Below are 19,191 nucleotides of genomic sequence, written 5' to 3'. Positions count from 1 at the left end.
TAATTTGTTTGAAACAACCCAGAGATGCCCCGCATATGAACCAGAATCCAAAGTTCTGTTTTAGGCAATTCATGGTGCAATCCTATGCATGTTTAGACAGAAAACGTCCTACAACTCCCAGCATTCCCCCACCAGCCATGCTGGCTGAAGAATACTGGGAGTTATAGGATTTTTTTCTGTCTAACCATGCATAGGATTGCCCCCTCAAGTGCTTGCCCAAACTCAGTGTGATTTTACTTCACTGTTTTTACTAGTAGACCTGCCAGATTTTTCTAGCATCTACAAACCTTGGGATTACCAAGTCTTCTGGTAACCTCTCTCTCATGTATGGGTGGTGGAGTTTTAGTTGCATGGGCACAGGATGACTTGAATCGGTATTAGGAGTAAGCATTGCAGGATGACGTGCTTCTGTTAAGGGTTTGAGCCACTCCACACCATTCCTCCTCCCAGGTTCTCTCTCCTCAACCTCAAGAGTCAATCAGTATTCCATATCCATGAGCATGCTCAGTCCTCATTGGATTGTTTTGATTTGTCCATTTTGTGGATGGACACAGTTGTGCCCAATCCCAGCTACATTAAAGGCTCTACATTAAATGCATTTATTTACACTGATTTCTATGGGCAGCTTTCTTCAATCCCTGGAGATACTTAATAGCTTCAGTGTTAACCAGGAAGTCACCAATCCAGACAATGAGGTGCTTCTTTCTACCTGTATGTCTTCCTCTTCTAGCTACACTCTGTTCTTCTCTCCCACCCCCACTCTAGCCTATCAGTTTTTTTCTTCTGTCTCTCAGCTTTCCGTACAATTTATTAGAAGGCCCTTCAGGGTTCCCCCCCCCCCATCTCCTTAAAGAGTTTTTTGTGTGCGTGCGTGTGTGTGCGCGCGTAGTTTTGGGTAGTTTTGGGTTTTAGCATGGGAAGATTTGAATCATTATTATTACACACGGTATCTCCCACATCAGTGAGTTTGATGCTTCAATTTAGTGATAATACCAGCTACTAGCACTCTTAAAAACTGTAAATAATTATACACATTCAATGCATTGTAGAAATACCTGCTTTTTACCACCTTTCTGACCCTATTAAAAGTTTGGAAACTCTAATTATGTTGCCTTTTATGGACACTTGAAAAACCTTACTGAAATGTTTGTTGCTTCAATAAGTTCAGTATCAAAGCAACAACAGAGGGCTTGAATCAATGTTTTATGGTAGGCAGTATTAAAACTACATAATGTACTAATCTAAGAACAGGCTTATTTGAAATGTAAATGCTTCCTAATAAAATTGTGAAGTTATAACTATTCACTAAGGTGGCAAAGGATACATCAGAGAAGATGTCTAGGGATAGTCCCCCGAGGGCGGGGGAAGGAGGGAGAAAGGTCAAGAATGGTTGAAGTGTCAATCAGTAGGATGACTAAGCAACCAGAAAGGGCGAGTGATAGGTCAAAAGACAAACTAGGGGCGGGGGGAAGCACTGTATGATGCTACATGTTAACATTTACCTATCACTGGCCAGGGCTAAAACCTAAAAAAAAGTTGATGCTATATTTTGGCTACTTGAAATTTGAACTTTTTTTCCAGCCTTGATCACAGAAAGCAGCACACCTGTTGTTATAGGACAGCTGTGCCAACTCCCTGCAGTAGCATCTGAACCGAAACCCTGTTGCTGAGACAACTGAATTGAGCAACATTCCATATTGTGTTGAGGGGCCTACAAGCTGTTTTTGAAACAGCTAGCAACCCCCTCCAAAGAGAAAGGGGGAAGTGTATCCTTTTAGACAATGTACATTAAAATGACACAAACAGCATTAATTTATAATGCATATTTATGTGTTCAAAAGCTGGCATATGTGTGATCTTAATATATGTATAAGCACAGAGAATGGACGAACATCAGCACAGTCATATTTGGATAGACCACCAAAAGAGGATCCCAGATCCATATTACAGCACTTAACTACAAATATTTTACTTTAAGAAGTGACTGAAACTTAAACATGTGATAGAATTGTTAAGTTTAAATGCACAGTTGTTTTGCTGTTTCTAAAATAGCATGGGAACATTAGGAAGAGCTTTGGAGATAGGGATCCATTTCTTGTCTGCTGTCTATGAGGTCATTATCCACCTTGAGCCCTTGGAATAGGGTAAGCTACAAATCCAGATTCTGTACACCAATACTGCAATTGAGCCACTTCTCATATATACACTTTTAGGCACAAAGATCAGTTCAAAATAATGTTCAAACTTGAGTCAAAGTGATATATTTGTATGTTTACTGCTTACTACAAGTTAAAAAATGAAGGAAATACAGACCCATCTTATATATTTAAAGTATTTTATTCATAATTACAGACTATTTTAGAATTTTTAAACAAAGGTCTATAAATAGAGGCTAACCCCACCTGAACAAGTTCTTAAAAGCCTTTTAAAAACTTTTAACAGTAATGCCTTTGAAGCGGACACAGCAGTGGTTTATTTAGAAGCCTTCGAGTAGAGGTTCTGTAATCAGTCAGTAACATGAAATGTAACATCAAGTGACTCAGAACTTTCAATCCTATACAAGAAAGCTTGCGTGCATATATATATATGTATGTATATATGTGCGTGTGTGTGTGTGTGTGTATATATATATATATTATACATTATATAATATATAATATATATAATATATATGCACTATATATATATATATATACACACACACACACACACACACACACACACATATATATACACACTCTCTCTCTCTCTCTCTCTCTCTCACACACACACACACACACACACACACACACAGAGAGAGAGAGAGAGAGATTGTATTGGTCCACCAAGTATACATTTAACAAAAAAGAAATTTATGTAGTCCAGTTAAACATACAATATGCATGGTTAATATTACAACGATTGTGTAGATAAATTATTGATATTAATACTTGAAAGAGATTTTGCTAGATTATTTTTTTGATTAGGTGTTTTCAAATGCTCATTTCCCAGTGCAAGAGAGAAAGTTTCTCAGAACAAGTCTCCAATGTTTCAGGAAAACTGAGGAAAAACTATCTTCTTTAAAAGATGCTCACAGCAGCATCCACAGGTAACTGGAGTTGTTTCAGCCTAACAGTGGCGACTATGCAACCCCTTGCAGAAGAAGAATTACTTAAAAACCTGTTATTTCAGGCACAAATACCACAGTTTTTTTCGGGGGGGGGGGATCCAACAATTTTGTAAGGCTGTAGCCTAACTGTGCATGTACTGAGGGTGGAAAAGCAGTAATTCAGAACGAGTTTATCACTCTGCAGAACAGAACACATTACACAGAATAGGCAATAAATTACTTTCATTAACACTCAATCTTACTTTGACTCAGTGACCATAAAACGATATTTCAGTTTAAGGTGCAACTATCAGTTGGCATTCAATAAATTATACATAATAGCAACTGACTGTTGTAAACTATATTTTTATGCAGTCTACTTCCTACCCTATTTCAAATTCAGCTGTCAACTTCCCAGTTTAGCTGCATGTTTCACAGAAGAATTTGGCTCAAAGCAGTGAGGCATCAGAATTCCTGACAGTGAACTTGGCCAAACAGTCTAGTTTTACAAATCCCCCTGGAAAAATCCTAAATGTCCAGTTTTAAAAACCTGATGGAACTGGCAAAATAACAGTTAACTGTTTCTGACAACACTTATTGCATCTGGAACCCTAGACTTTCTATAACCACTCTAGCAATGGAGCCTTCATTAAAAAAGGAAAATAGGCATAAAAAGTATATGCCCAGCATCAATTTCCCTCATCTGTAAAATGTACAATAAGTTTCTAATACTTGTGATAATCAGACATGAACATTTCAGCAAAAAGGCAGGATTATCAGAGATTTCTTGTTACCTGAATATTTGTAAACTAGATTTTTTTTGTAACTATAATTTGGTTGGCTACATGACCAACTTTGCTTACAAGTGAAAATGTTTTTTGCTACCTAGACCATCTGGGGGAACAAAAGCAATTTAGTATTATAGGAATTGGCAGAAATGACCCTTCTGAAGAGACAGCTACCCAGGATATCTAACAAGCCATCTAATCATTTTAAAAAGAAAAATCAGTAACATATGACCTAACCATCTGTATAGGACCAAAGGCTATACAATGCATTCATTTCATGTAGTTAAATGCACCTGCACGTTTCAGATCTTCAACCCTACCAAAAATATATCAGTGCAAGAAAGAAAGGGTTTGAGACATAATTGCCTTTTGTGACCTTTCAAAAACAGACTACTGTGCCTCAATATGCTAATTTTAAAACAGAAGAGTTGTCTTTTTGCATTAAAAGAAGCTACTTTGGTGTAATGGTTTATAGTACAGAAGAATTCAAATACAAACGGAAGTTTGCTATATTAAAGAGCTGTCAGATGACATTAGTGGATATAGTGAATATGAAAAAAATACAAAGATATTCAGTTGCTCAAAAATCACATTTACAGGAATTTAAAGCCTTTTGTACTTCCCTGTTCATATTATTTCTGATTAGCTTTACAAATAGCTTAATTATCCAGGGAATGGGAGAAATGGTTGAGGCAATTCTTCATGCTTCTGATATTTCAGATTTACTGAGTGCAATAGCAAGTTCTAGATCTTCTTGTTCTTGTTGTTTTAATCTTGCAAGTCGCTCTTTCTCCTCTCTCTCGCTTTCTCTCTTTGCCCATTCAATCATGTCTTCTTCAGTAGGATACTATAATAGAGACGTTATAGATTTGTTAACTGGAACAGCGGGTAAAAGTGCAAGGGTTGGAGCAAATGCTGTCATTCTGCTGACAGAATCAGTTTCTTCAATGGAATCAGGAGGGGAGTGATTCTCCCCCCGCTGCACACACAGCCCCCTGCACACCCTCAAAATCTGCTCTGGAGGGCTGGGAACCCCCCTGACCAGATTTTAGGGCAGCGCAGAAGTCTGCATGGGGAGAAGGGAGGAAATCCCACTGTGCTAGCAGATTTCCACTAGCGTTACACTAGATTTAACCCCAAGTGTTTAAACAGGATTCTATTTTGAGTTGGTTCAAGTTATTGTTAGCATCACTTAGATTTGAGATCAGTATTTGGTCCATTTCTAAGGTTCATCTTGTTTATTACTTGATTATTTGATAAAAAGGATATTTTACTTTGCTCAAACTATCCAAGGAAAATTGAAAGCTGGCATCTCATTTAGCTTGCAAAAAAACATGTTTCACCCAAGACTTGGGTGCTGGCATACCCACTTTAATGTATTCAAGTTCATTACAGAAAAGAATTATTTTAGAAAGTAGTACTTATATTATTAACATTACTTAGGTATTTAAAACCACCCAAGGATTAGGATCACACATTTGTTTAAAGAAATCCCGAAAAAATCATCATCAACATCATTATGGAAGGAAAACAGAATGTTACTGTTCCTTCCCCTAAAGCTCACATCCCAGCTCTCAGAAAAAAATTCAAATGACTGCCACACAACAGAGCAACCAAAAAATCTCAACTCTACTGCCACTGCAAGCTGCCAATTAACAGAGTAGTAGGATTTAAACATAATTCAGTTTATTAAGGGCAAGTTTACTGAACTATGTGTAGCACACAATGCATTTAGGGAGCAACCCTATGGCTGCTAGACAGCAGCTAGATGGCCATAGGATATGCCTTTTCTCGGAACCAACCTTGCAGCCTGCGCTCTGAGGTCGGTTCCTAGAGAACCGACCTCCCCTCACTCCCGCGCTGCCTCTGAGGCAGCACGGAACAGCCCCATCCTCTGCACTCGCAAGAGGAGTGTGGAGCAGCCGAAAAGGGGCATGTCTGGGGGCGTTCCGGGGTGGGGAGAGCGGATCTGCCTGTATGACACATCCAATGTGTCGTACAGCAGCCTCTTTCCCTGCTCTGTGCTCCTGCAGCTAGGCAGCTGCAATCGGCTCTCTAGCAGAAAAGCAGGGCAGGAGGAGCACAGACGGAATGATCCCCTCCATGCTTCTCCTGCCTTGCTTTGGATAGGTGGTCGCCTCCAAGTTCGGAGGCGGATGCCCATCTAGATAGGATTGCACCCTTAATAACTACAATTTATCTTCTCAGGTGTTGCCAGTGACCAGGAGTGCTTTCACACTCCTGATGTAGGTGCACCAATTGTGCCTGTTCTTTAAAAGATCAGATCTGGCCATGGTAACACATGCCTTAGTTTCATCTCTGTAGCATGCTCTATTTGGTAAGTGTTTGGAAAGTGTAGATGGCCCAGAAAGGCTGTGGCCAGACTACTGACCAAGGCTGGTTATTGGGAACATGCAGCTCCCTTGTTACAACAGCCTCACTGGCTGCCAATTTGTTTCCAGGCACAATTAAAAGTGCTGGTAATAATTTTTAAAGCCCTACCTGGCTTGGGGCCAAGTTGTCTGAAGGGCCACTTCTCCAATATGAGCCAGGCAATTAGGAGTGTCAGGAGAGGCCCTTCTCTGCCTCTGGCCAGCTTCAGAGGTTTGTTTAGCAGGGATGGAAGACATGGCATCCCGAATGGCCATGACCTCGATCATCTGTCCTAGGAAGGCCTATTTGGCCCCCAATCTGCTAGCAGGCGAAAATGTTTATTTAGATAGATCTTTGGCCTGTTCGGTTGATTATGTTCTTCTGTTGCGTAATGGCAGATGTTTTTTAGCTGCTTGCTTTATATGTTTTTATACTAGTTTTATTATATTTTATTATTTTGTAATTCTTATTTTTTATTGTTAAGACACCTTGGGAGCACAGCAATTGTGGAAAGGCAGGCTAAAAACTGAAATAAAATACATACATTCATGTAAGCAAATTTGCTTAAATATTTGGATATGCTCTCATAGCTTGACTCAGACAACTTTTTAAAAGGTTTTTTGTTTTGTTTTTGGAGGGGAATTGGCTTCATGTTTTCAGTTTGTGATGCTTGAAATTCAATTTCGTATTTCTTGGAAAGGAAAATGTTATCTGTCTTCTATGGGTGTGCGCTTGTGTGGTGTGTTTGCAAATCACTCAGTACTAACAGGGAACTGGTGGTATGCTGAGCTGACAGCTCTGTGCATTATCAAAGAATTCTATATGCCACTAGGTGTTTAGGCCTTCACTGCAGTCTACAGCTTTTCTATGGCTCGGGCTATTCACTACTTTGAGTCAGCCTCCCAAGCAGATCAGAGTCTAGGCCAGCCTTCCCTGCAATCAAGCCCTTTCCACCTTCTCTGTTGTTCTTGCTCTTAGGGATGCCCTGCCTGCAAAGCCTGCTGCTGCATCAGATGTCTGGGCCACTGCCCTTCCCCAAACTACGCAGAGGTAGCAGCCAGGGCCTTACTGAGTGGCTGGTTGCCAAGAAAGGAGCTCAGGGACAAGGATTTCCTTGCTTCACTATCAATTTATGACTTCTGTATGGGATTAAGTATTTCAAATGGTAGCTACAAGTATAACGTAAAGTTTGTGCTGTTTAATTTCTAACTGCCTAACTGCGATATATGGATTGGGAATAAACTGTTCTGCAGCTTGATATATAGACGCTAAAACCTTGAGGCACAATGTGCAATTACAGTTTAGTAAAAAGACAAGGAAACTTTCAGAGCAACAATTCATGTGAAGTTAAATAATACATTAACGTGCAACAAACAATATGCTGTAACAGGCTGCAATTGTCCCAGATGTATGGGATAATGTACTCTTTAAGAGAGGCAGTACCAATATTAGGATCCGCTACACTGTTGCATTGCTGTATGGAACCCATTATATTCACTTCAAGTTTACAGTAACATTCCCTGTTCTTTACAAAATAGTCATTAAAGTGAACTTGATGCCTCCCCATCCTGTTTACTTACAGCACTGAAATTAGCAAAATTGCTGGTGTCCATCTCTTTGCACACACCAGTGGGAGCAAATGGGTCAGCTTCCTGTTCTTTGGGACCATCACAGCCTGGGAACGGCTGGAAAGGATCATTCAGTTTAAAGGAATCTGAAGACTCCAATTTGTTGATAGGTCTTTTTCCTACATCAAAATAACCACTTTAGCAAGATTAAGAATGTGGCAGAAATATTTACCAAGTGTACAACTGTGTTTAAGAATACACCATCCTGTTAGACAAAAATACTTAGTGCTAGTCATCATAAATTAATGTGGTTTCAAAAATCTTTCCAATTTTTTCAGAATTTGGGGTATTTTGTGTTTGTGTGTATGTATATTCATTTGAGAATTTAGATCAGAGTGCTTGCTTTAGTTCATTTTAAAACTGGTGTAAGCTGGCTTGCTTTATCAAATTTAAGTTGCCACCCAAGAACCAGCTTTTACAACTGTTATTGCAATTTTAAATCACAACCTTTTCTCCAATTTATGGCTCCAGACATATATATTTAAGAAAATATGACCTAAATTAGGAAGAACTACTTACATTCTCTAGTAGAAGTTATATGAATCAGAATTAGTTTGTAAGTGAATTAGAATTTTTTAACAAATCATGAAGGAAAAGCCACAGAATGCTTCTCTTACAGCCATAATTACATCAAAAACAACGACAACAACAGCTTAACACAGAGAGACTTAATGCTGCCTCTTACCAGGTGGGGGAGGGCAAGGTCTAGTAGGTGTTCCAATTTTGGGAGGCAAAGCAGGAGGAATATCTTCATTTTTGGCTGGTGGTTCCTCAAACACATTTTTGGTTATGACCACATTATTGAGAGAGCCTGTTGTAGATGAACTAAAGGGATCTTCATTGTTCCCCTTAAAAAAACAAGAATAGGAAAAGCAACTCTGTTTTACTGAGTCATGATCTTGTATTTTGTTTTATTGTTTGGTTAACCATTATAAACATAGTCCTACTAACTACCACCATTTGCTTAACTCCTTTCAACACAGCTGTGTCCTTCATATAAACCACTTTTCTTCCACAAAGCAATAGATAAATTCAAATGCTACACAAAATTCATGTGATTCAAAGTACTCATGTAGACCTTTAGCACACTAAGGCTGTAATCCAATGGGTTGGGAGTAAGCCCCATTCAACTCAATGGCACTGACTTCTGAGTAGATATGTACAGGATTGTACCGTAAGTGGTCTGGGTCCAGTATATCTAAAGAACTGCATGCTTTAACATATTCCTTGAATGTTCTACTCTGTGTCTCCATACCATTATGGTGTGATTTGAGGGTCAGGATACCTGGGACAGGGCCATCTCGGTCGCAGCAAGGTTTTGAAATTCTTTCCAGGAGACATTCCACACTTTCCCTGCTGGCCTTCCAATGCCTGACAAAGATTGTATTTGGGGTCCTCCAAGTTAGAAGGGAATTCTTTCCATAGCTTTCCTCCTGCGCTCCTTCTGCTGGGGTTTTTTAATCTTTGTTTACTGCTGCAATTTTAGTTAGTTATTGGCTGATTATTTTAATCTTTTAAAATATATATTTAGAGTTTAACATTGGCCACCTTGTGGCTCAAGAAGTCGGATAAAAATATTTCAACGAAGTGAAGTAAAGTTATTTCTCTGCAACACACCACTTCTTGTAAAATCACAGTAACGCAGCTAGTCACATATATGGCCTTCCATGCTGTGTTGCAGCTATACAGTTCCACAGCAGTTAAGGAAGAGCAGGCTGGATTCATTGTTCTGGAGCAACGTGATCAACAAAACAGAACTTTGAAAGCCATGTGTAGTGATTTTCTCCACCAGTGGAAGCATCCATGCTACACCCAGTTTCATTGTTCAATAGCAATCCACTGCTACCGAATGTATGAATCGAACCCAAGTCTTGGCCGAATGCTTTGCTATTGTAAGAATATACAGAATTCAAGAGCTTCAGAAACAAACTCAACAGCATCCACTCTAAAGAGGATATATCAATCTCTGAATGGAAGCAGAAGGCAGACAAGCAGTCAAGACTATGCAAGTGCCTATAGTAACAATAGTGTAGTTTAGTTTTCCATTAATTGCATTGCTTACACAACAATTCACAAAGCAAGTAATTCCACAGCTAATAAGACTCATAGCAGCTCATCATGGGGAATCAATCTCAGAGGTGATCAACCTAATGATTTATATTCAACAATTGCTGAAGTTTTGTTTTGTACTCTACTAGTGTAGTAAAAATGTAACCTAAAAGCCATTGTATGTGTCTTAAGCAGCACATAGTATTGTAAGAGCTGCGCATGCCTAGAATGAGCAGGCAGTAACCCTAAGATAAGGTTGCTAAGCAAACCGCTGGCAACCAATCAAAAGTAACACGCTGGCTGAGGAATGCAAGCTAAGTGATAAAACTGTAGCGCGGAGGTTGCCCAGGGTCGACTCTGCTTTGAGCGTGAGCTCCTTTGTCGAACTGTTTGCAAACAATAAAATCGAGTTGGACCCAGCCTGAAGTTGACTCTCCTCTTTGGGGCAAATTGGACTAGCCTCCAGGGGGCGAAACTAGCATTTTGTGCAACAAACTGGCGAGCCAGCCAGGAGTCCCTTGGACCACCCTGGGGTCAAACGACAGAACCGGCAAAGGTGCCTGTGGGGCGCGCCGGACCGCCTTTGAGGTCTGCCACGGCACCAGAGAACGGGGGTCGGGACACCCAGGAGGTTAAAGGCATGGACTCCATTGATTGAGTCAACCAGGCTGAATGGGTCTGAAGAGACGGCACTAGGGTGTTGGGCAGAGTAAGTACTTGATTTCCCTTCTGTCTTTCTGTTTGAGTTGCCTTCGGAGCGTCTGAGGTTTGTCAGACTCTGTGTAAACGTCTGAGGTTTGTCAGGCTCCGTGTATGGTTTCAAATAGAGGTAGGCACAATGGAGGCGGGTAGCTCCCGTTTAGAAAGCTCTGCCACTCCCTTGGGATGCATGCTAAAGAACTTTAGCAAAGTCAAGCGTCTGAGGTTTGTCAGACTCCGTGTACTAAGATGTCGAAAGGCAAGCTGGTTACACTCTGTCAATTGGAATGGCCAGCATTTGGAATTAGTTGGCCAGACATAGGATCCTTTGGTGTAAATCTTGTAAATGCTGTATATAAAAATGTGGTGAATAATGGGCAATGGGATCAATTCGCCTATATTGATAGTTGGTTAAATTGGTGCGGAAAGAATCCCCCTTAGTTACAGAAGTGTAAATGTGTAAATGTGTTACTGGCAAAGGACCACAGGGGCAAGAGACCCCGGGTGGTGTCTGAATCAAGTAGTAAGAGATAAATTTGCCTCAGGGAAGGTGAGGTTATCAGCATTTGGATGAGTGCCAACCAAAATCCACTGAAGGTGAGAAAAGGTTGAATATAAAGTTCAATATTGTAAAGTCATGATGGTATGCTCCGAGGTGAAGCCCAAAGCCCCTGTTCTCCCTGATTCAAGCCCCACAGAAGGAGCTTGAAGACTGGGAGACCCTGCCCAAGGTGCCCTGAGCTCCCCCCGGTCTGATTTGGTCTGTTAGGTTGGGAGGAGAGGTTGTTGGGGGAGGGAGGGGGCCCTCCAGAGACAGTTTGTCTGCCACCGTATCCAAGTTTGTTAGAAGAAGCAAAAGCAGTTAAAAAAGTTGCAACTTCTGAAGAAAGAGATTTGTTTGATGACTTAAAGACTGTGGCAAAATCAAGAAACAAAGACAGAGCAAGTTCTTAAAATATCAGGGTCTGTGTAGGCTTATCTCTGTCAGCCTACTCAGAGCAGAGCCAAGGGGGACTTGCCTAACCCCCCTTCGCCGTGGCTGGTTTAGCCTTAGCAAGCAGAGAGGCTGGAAGGTGTCTGTGAGGACCTGACAAAAGAGTGAGATTTGCAAAAAAAAAAAAAAAAAACAAGAAAAGCATCACAGCTGGAAAGCTGAGCAGCACTGCTCTGTTCTTATCTGTGGAGGAATCTAGAAGAGGTGTAAGGTTACACCTTCCCCATTCGAACTGATGAAGAGACACAGAGCTTTTGTTAAAACGCATCCCTTCTTTATGGCCCAAAGCCTTCTTTGTTAGAGGCACTCTGCACATGGACTGGAACTTTGGCCAGTTAAAGACTTGCCGTAAAAAGTACTGTGAGGCTTGTCATAGCCTTAAACTCCCGTTGTTGTAGACTGTGTGTTTGTTTGTGATCAGCTCAGTGTACAGTTTGATTTGTGATTTCAACACTCAGATAAAAAGCTGCATTTGACTGAAAGAACTGGGTATATTTAGCCTTGAGAAGAGAAGACTGAGAGGAGATCTGATAGCACTCTTCAAGTACTTAAAAGGTTGTCCCAGAGAGGAAGGCCAGGATCTCTTCTCAATAATCCCAGAGTGCAGGACATGGAATAATGGGCTCAAGTGACAGGAAGCTGGATTCCAGCTGAACATCAGGAGAAACATCCTAACTGTTAGAGCAATACGACAATGGAACCAATTACCTGGGGAGGTGGTGGGCTCTCCCACCCTGGAGGCATTCAAGATGAGGCTAGACAGCCATCTGTCAGGGATGCTCTGATTTAGATTCCTGCACTGGGCAAGGGGTTGGACTCGATGGCCTTGTAAGCCCCTTCCAACCCTACTATTCTATGATTCTATGATTTCCAAGGCTTTGATTTCATTTACCCTAATGAAGCATACAGATACAAATTGCTAGAGATTCATAGACTACAAAGGAAACAGCCTTCAAAAAGTTCAAAGAGAAAGTACGAAAGTTAGTTTCCCTTTAAAAAGGGGGCAGCAAATTCTCTTAACTTAAGAGGTGAGAGAGAGAGAGTCCCCCACTCTCCCGTGATACTTCTAAGCCCAGCTGTGTTTCTGAAGCCTAAGAAAGTTCCTGCCCCATGTGTTCCAGCTCTTTCTCAAAATCTGAACTGTTCTGACGTTCCATTTGCTCAGAGGCAAACCTGACACTCTGCCAAAACTCATGCAGTGTGGAGTTGCCGATGCAAAAATGGTGGCTTGGAATTCTTTCCACATATGAGAACGCCCTTCCCTTAATTTTGATGGGCCCTGACCATGCAGTCAGAGGAGCAGTATAATGGTTAGATCTGCTCCACCATGCCCTACTATACAAAACAAATGTTTTCCAGTCATGGTGTTAGATTTTAATGATATGAAAAAAGTATAAAAGAAGGCAGAAGAAAGTAGCAGACAAAAAGGCTAAAAAAAGAAAGAAAGCTTATCCCAAATGTGTGTCGTTGAAGATCTAAGCAAGTGAGTCTCTGTCGAAGCAATGGCAAACAGCCTAACTTGCAGAGAAAACAAAGAGTTAAAACTGGTGCATGGCACAGAGAATTTGAAACATGATTTGCAGAACAGGCAAGCCAAAAGATAAGTGTGCCTGTTACAAGAGGGAGGCTATAGTAGCCATAAAAAGGGGTGAAGCCCCCGTATGAAGCTTTAACAAAAATATTACCCACTAGAAGTGGACAATTAAAATAAAAAAAGGCTTTTCTTAAATTGAAGCAAGCCTTAATATCACCGCCTGCTTTAGCCTTATCAGACCCCAGATCATGAAGTTTTTAGAGCTATGGTGCACATGAGAGCACATAAAAAAGTGCCATTCCTGGAAAAAGGAAAAGGCAATGCTGGCAGCCACCATGGGCAGAGATATAAACAGCAGCTTGAGAGCACAGAAGTGACCAGAGGGGGGGGGGGGGGCAGAAAAGGAAAGGGCCAACCGGGGCTCAATAAATGTGCGTATTGCCGAGAGAAGAGACATTGGAAAAAAGATTGTCCAGAGCTGAAAGAAAAGAGAAAAGAGACTCACCCTGAAGGCTGCCAAATGCTGGCAGGGTCCTCCAGTGGGGGGGAGTCTAGCTGAAGGGTCACCACCCTACGAACAAACGCTCGGGAGAATCCCAAGGTAAAAGTAAGGGTTGGTGGCGAGGACTGTAAAGCCCTAGTAGATACTGGAGCCACATTTTCTATGATCCCTGTGAAGCCCCCCTGGCAAGAGAAAGTGGAAAGCATGTAACTATAGAAGAAATTAAAGGGGAAAAGAAAAAATAACTAAATTGCCCCTGTGTAAGCCCCTCCTCACGAAGACTGGAAATAACATACTAGAACATGCCTTTGTAGTTTCATCTGCATACCTGGTTGCCCTCTTGGGGCGAGACTTGTTAACAAAACTGCAAGCTAAAATCTTCTTCCGTGATAATCAGATTGTAGTACAGCTGCCAGCAATGCAGGGCTCAAATTATCGAATGGCCCTTCAAGCAATCAAGATTGTGTCAGAGGCCAAAGGGACTGAGATTTTAGAGAATGTTAATCCATGTGTGTGGGCAGACAGAACCCCTGCCCGACCAAATGCATAAGACAAATTAAAATCTTCTTTAAAAAGGGAGAGCCCTGTGTGCGTGAGGCAGTATCCTCTGAAAAAAGCCACCTGTGCAGGCTTGAAGCCGCTCATTGAGAAGTTCAAAAATTATGGTTAGCTAATAAAGGGATCATCCCCCTTTAACACCCCGATTTTGGGTGCGCCCGAGGCAGATAGCACCTCCTTCAGGTTAGACCAAGACCTGAGAACAGTGGCTGACTGCCCTTTGTGCCTCAAAAATGATTCAAAGATGCTTGAGCCCCCAGCTCAAATGAGAAGTCGCCCATGCGCTTACTATCCTTTTCAGAGATTTCAAATTGACTTTTCAGAGTTGCCCCAGACTCATGGCTATCGGTACCTGCTAGTAATGATAAAAGCAATTGACTGCACCGCTCAGACAGTAGCCAAGATCCTGTTAAAAAGTAATCCCTAAGCTCTTGTTACCTAAAGAAAGTGAATCAAATCAGGGGCCCCATTTTGTTGGACAAGTGACGCAAGTAGTGGCCCAGGCATAACAAACTAACTAGAAGCTACACCCCCCTTAGAAACCTCAATCTACAAGTCAAGTTGAGAAGATGAACCGCACCTTAAAGACAATGCTCATTAAAATTTGTTTAAAGATTAAGTTGAAAGGCCACAGGCCTTGCCAATCACCTTGACTCGAGTATGGTGCGCCCCCAAGGGAAGTATTAAATTGACACCTTTTAAACGTTCCACAAGTGCCCACCTCGGATATTACCTATGGCTGATAGCTTAAATGTGAATTTAAAAGTAAAAGTTTTAAGATTCAGGGCTATGTTACTGCTTTGCAGTCTGTTTTGTTTTCACAGGTTTGCGACACCGCACCAATCCTGGCCTTTAGATGCTCCAGTGCATAATCTCAATCCCAGCGATTGGGTGCTAATCCAGTCCTAGAAAGATGAACCACCTACCAAGAAGCAGAAGGGTCTGTTTCAGATCCTACTTACCACTCCCATTGCTATGAAAGTCGCCAAAGAAAAGAAGTGGATTCATCACACTGAATAAAGGCATCACCTGCACCAGAGAGGGTCACACCGGAAGCTGACCCACCTGAAGGTCACCGTTGGAATAATGAACCCCTGAAAGGACTCAAGTAGCTCTACAGAAAGAGGGTGCTCTCGTTTCAAGGGTTCCTGATGAACGGAACAAAACTGAGTTCCAAAAGTTCAAAAAAAAAGTGTTTTTGTTGTCAACATTCTAGTAGCTAAAACAAAGGCGTCCTAGGCCTCACTTGCTGTTTAGAGAAAACCATCAATGCCACAGCAATAATAGTTTGCGCCTTTAAGTGCATAGTCCACCGCGGGACCAAAAAGAGTATAATTTGAGAAAAGCCTTTTGAGGGGGGAATTGTAGTAAAAATGTAACCTAAAAGCCATTGTATGTGTCTTAAGCAGCACATAGTATTGTAAGAGCTGCGCATGCCTAGAATGAGCAGGCAGTAACCCTAAGATAAGGTTGCTAAGCAAACCGCTGGCAACCAATCAAAAGTAACACGCTGGCTGAGGAATGCAAGCTAAGTGATAAAACTGTAGCGCGGAGGTTGCCCAGGGTCGACTCTGCTTTGAGCGTGAGCTCCTTTGTCGAACTGTTTGCAAACAATAAAATCGAGTTGGACCCAGCCTGAAGTTGACTCTCCTCTTTGGGGCAAATTGGACTAGCCTCCAGGGGGCGAAACTAGCATTTTGTGCAACACTAGGCTGGAACTTCTAGTATCTGTAGCATTTGTATGCTTTTTCCATAGGCATTAATAATTTCAAATTACCTTTGACAATGTGCTGAAGTCAGCAAAACCACTTCCGAATGATTCATTTCCAAACAGAGAGGCAAAGAGATCTGTAGCTAAAGCAAGGAAAAGAACAAGAGTAGGAAAGTTAAATTCTATGACTAACAAAAGCAAGAAGACAAAGCAGAAACAAGTCCATTTATTTACTGAACCTTTTGTATCTTACACAAAATAGAGGCAATACCTGTGTAGGGCTGACAGTCACCTACCTCAAGCTTACTTAATAGCATGGAGTTGAACTAAAAGATGTTCCAAGAACGCTGTGAAGCTCAGTCCAAAAGATGGCAGAAGTTACTTTTACTCTTGTCAGTTAACTCCTCAAAATTCACAGTTCAAAATCATGAGATAAGCTTCACAAAACTTGTGTGCCCACAGACTGCCACAATGAAATCCATGGCATTTTGAAGTTTGAAAGAGTGACATATTAGGCAGACAAGCAAAAGAATTTAATGTATATAATTGTTTTGCTGATTCCGACCAGGGGTCAATGCACTCCACTGCTTGGGTTCCAACAGTGGCCAATCATATAATGGTAGAAGTTCACAGGCAGGTCCTGATGCTCTGCTTTGCCCCCAGCAGTACACTCTAATAATGGAAGCTCCATATAGCTTGCCACGGCTACCATCCACTGTTAGGTCACCTTTCATTAAAAATAATTGAATCCTTTAAAAATGCTCATCCAAGACAATTACAAAGCCACATCTTATGGTAATGAATTCTACAGCACTATTAGGTGCTGTGCGAAGAAGCCCTTCTTGTTGCCTGTTCTGAACATGGATGGATGAATGAATGAATGTTCTAAAATCCAAAGCAACTGGGATTGACCAGAAGGCCCAACCTTGCCACTTATCAGGCTATCAAGCTAGTTGGGCAGATATGGTGCACAAGTCAATGATCCCATTCGTTACAGCCAGCTGGCTCCCCTTGCAACCACATGCAAAGCCTCTTCTACTCCTCTTAAGCAGAGATGATGGTGGGGGTGGAGGATGGAACTACCTTCAACACATAGTGCCAACTTATCTTTAGACTCCTTTCCATGCCCCAATGGGTATTTATTTTTAAATAATTATTCTCTAAATAAAAAGTCAGATGATTCCCTAGAGCTGGAGTGGGGAGCCTCTTTCAGCCCGAAGGCTAAATACAATTTCTGAGAAGCTCTCAGGGGCCGTATTCCAGTGGTGGGTGTGGCTGAAGGCAAAGAGGCAGAGCCAACGGCAAAAGGGGCTGGACCAAAAATACACAGACGGGGGAAGGAGCTTGGGAAGAGTCTGTAGGGAAGGGGTGGCCAGAGCCTAGCTGTACCTGTGGATCCTGTGTTTGTCTCTGTCATTGCCCACCAGGTATTTAAGGTGGGGCTGCCAGAGGCAGTGCCTTGGCGACGTGCCAAGTGTGATGCTAAGTGCCTACTTAGTGTTGCACTTGGCATCGCACAGGAGGCTGCCCATGTGAAGAGGCCTCTCCAATTCAAGAGTTCCCTTTGTTACATCGGAACATACTGTGGTGTGACGACTCATCTCGAAAAATACACACAGATGAAAAGCAGCATATTGTAGCTTGCAGCTGATACTGTCAGTAACTAACCCTCAGAAGAGAACTTTTAACCTTTTAGAATGGTGAAACAACTGCACAAAAGTCAGGAAACCAACAAACAATCAGTGGTTGAGGGAAAGAGGGTGTGGCCATGTGAAGGAGGCATGGCCATCTGGGGAACCCTGGAGGACCAGGTCGGGACTCCAGAGGGCCACATTTGGTCCCTGGGCCTGATGTTCCCCACCCCTGCCCTAGACAAAAGTCAAGCCTGTGTTCTGTACAGCACCAAGCACAATGCTAAAAAGCAGTAGCTAGAAAGTAGCGTTGCAGCATTCTTACAAAAAAAACACCCTGGAAAGCATCCAAGATAAACCCACATAAACACAGACTATGTCTCAGGATGCTGAAAAATACCTACAGAATATCTACAGAAATAAGGACTAACCATGGTTAAGAGATAAGCAGATATTACATCTGCACCAGCCCTCAGAGTGTGCAGAATGCATTTTTGAAGCAAGGTCATCTTGCAAATTATGCACCAATTTCCTTAATTATTCATTATTTGTTTGGAAATAACTATTTTAAGCTACTTGAATTGTTATTGTGACTGAGTTTGATGAGTTTTTACAAAACTTAGAGATGCACATTTATATGAACACTGTCTATACACAATTAAGACATGCAGCTAACAAAAGTTTAGTTTATGTATTTATCACTTGGGGATACCTACAATTCCTTACCTGGATCACTTGAAGCAGTAACAGCAGTTCCACCAGGAGCAAAAGGATCATTATGCTTCAGCATTTCTGTCTAAAAGTTAAAACCCATTAAGGTTGCTTTTTGCAGACCATCTCAGCATTAGACAAGCTAATCTTTGCTTCAGGGTTAATATTTTCAGGTCAATACTTTACCTGAATTTCTCAATTTCTAGAAGGTTCCTAAACCCAAGTAAGCATTAATCAGTATTTGCCAAAGAATACAGAAAAGATTGGTTTGGGTCCCAATAATTGCAATAATTTCATAACAGTCTAATTTCCATTAATTCATAGGAAGGTTTTTCGAAAGAGACGGAACACCCATTAAGAGTGAAATCTAAACATTTAGCTGACTTCATTCATCTTCAAGTATATCCCTTCCAGGTGTTAATACTTAAACTTTTCAGAAAGTTACTTTCAAATCAGTAGTATTAATAAAAAATTTGTTCAAAGCAGCTACGGTACAAAGCTACCTATTTGGGTCTCATGAATGGAAGAGAAAACTTCTGGATAGGCCAAGCCAATCTGATGAACAAGTTTATCCAGAGACTATTAAAGCACCAACACTCTGAAGAAATAATCACTTGGACATTTGTGATAGCAAGTATCACAAATTGCATAGTCTTGTACATAGGTCTAAGTAGCTACCAAGTAAGTTCATCTTTCAAAAAAATGGGAGCAACTGTGACACCACCTCGAAATTTAGTTTTCAAACTGCCACCCCTCTATTGAGTTTTCAAAGTGCCACATGATCTAATAATTATTGAGTATAATTCCAGATGAAGGGAGCCAGATTGTCTAGGCACAGTACTCCAATTGACTTCAAAGCCTCATACAAGGATGACAATGCAGCTGCAGAGATCAATGGCCAAATGTCCGCTGCCTTTAAAATAAA

General features: G+C 41.4%; 1 protein-coding gene across 5 annotated transcripts in view; it reads right to left on the bottom strand.

Moving 5' to 3' along the window:
• Positions 1 to 2,791: 2,791 nt before the first annotated feature.
• Positions 2,792 to 19,191, bottom strand: part of EPS15 (epidermal growth factor receptor pathway substrate 15) — a 103,313-nt gene continuing 86,913 nt past the window's right edge. For 3 of the 5 annotated variants that reach the window (XM_084852542.1, XM_084852543.1, XM_084852539.1), the window contains 5 exons: positions 18,282 to 18,351; positions 15,991 to 16,067; positions 8,563 to 8,725; positions 7,830 to 7,996; positions 2,857 to 4,723 (listed from right to left, as the gene is read on the bottom strand). In XM_084852542.1, the coding sequence (XP_084708668.1) occupies positions 4,577 to 4,723; positions 7,830 to 7,996; positions 8,563 to 8,725; positions 15,991 to 16,067; positions 18,282 to 18,351 (624 nt within the window). In that variant the 3' untranslated portion in view covers positions 2,857 to 4,576. Of the gene's footprint in view, positions 4,724 to 7,829; positions 7,997 to 8,562; positions 8,726 to 15,990; positions 16,068 to 18,281; positions 18,352 to 19,191 lie in introns of all 5 variants that reach the window. The other 2 variants (XM_084852538.1, XM_084852540.1) reach the window with 1 other exon arrangement.

The sequence above is a fragment of the Heloderma suspectum genome, chromosome 4, assembly GCF_057233095.1.
Source record: "Heloderma suspectum isolate Gila_16-S chromosome 4, 16-S_ref, whole genome shotgun sequence".
NCBI classification, from domain to species: Eukaryota; Metazoa; Chordata; class Lepidosauria; order Squamata; family Helodermatidae; genus Heloderma; species Heloderma suspectum.
This window is presented reverse-complemented; position numbering and strand designations above follow the sequence as displayed.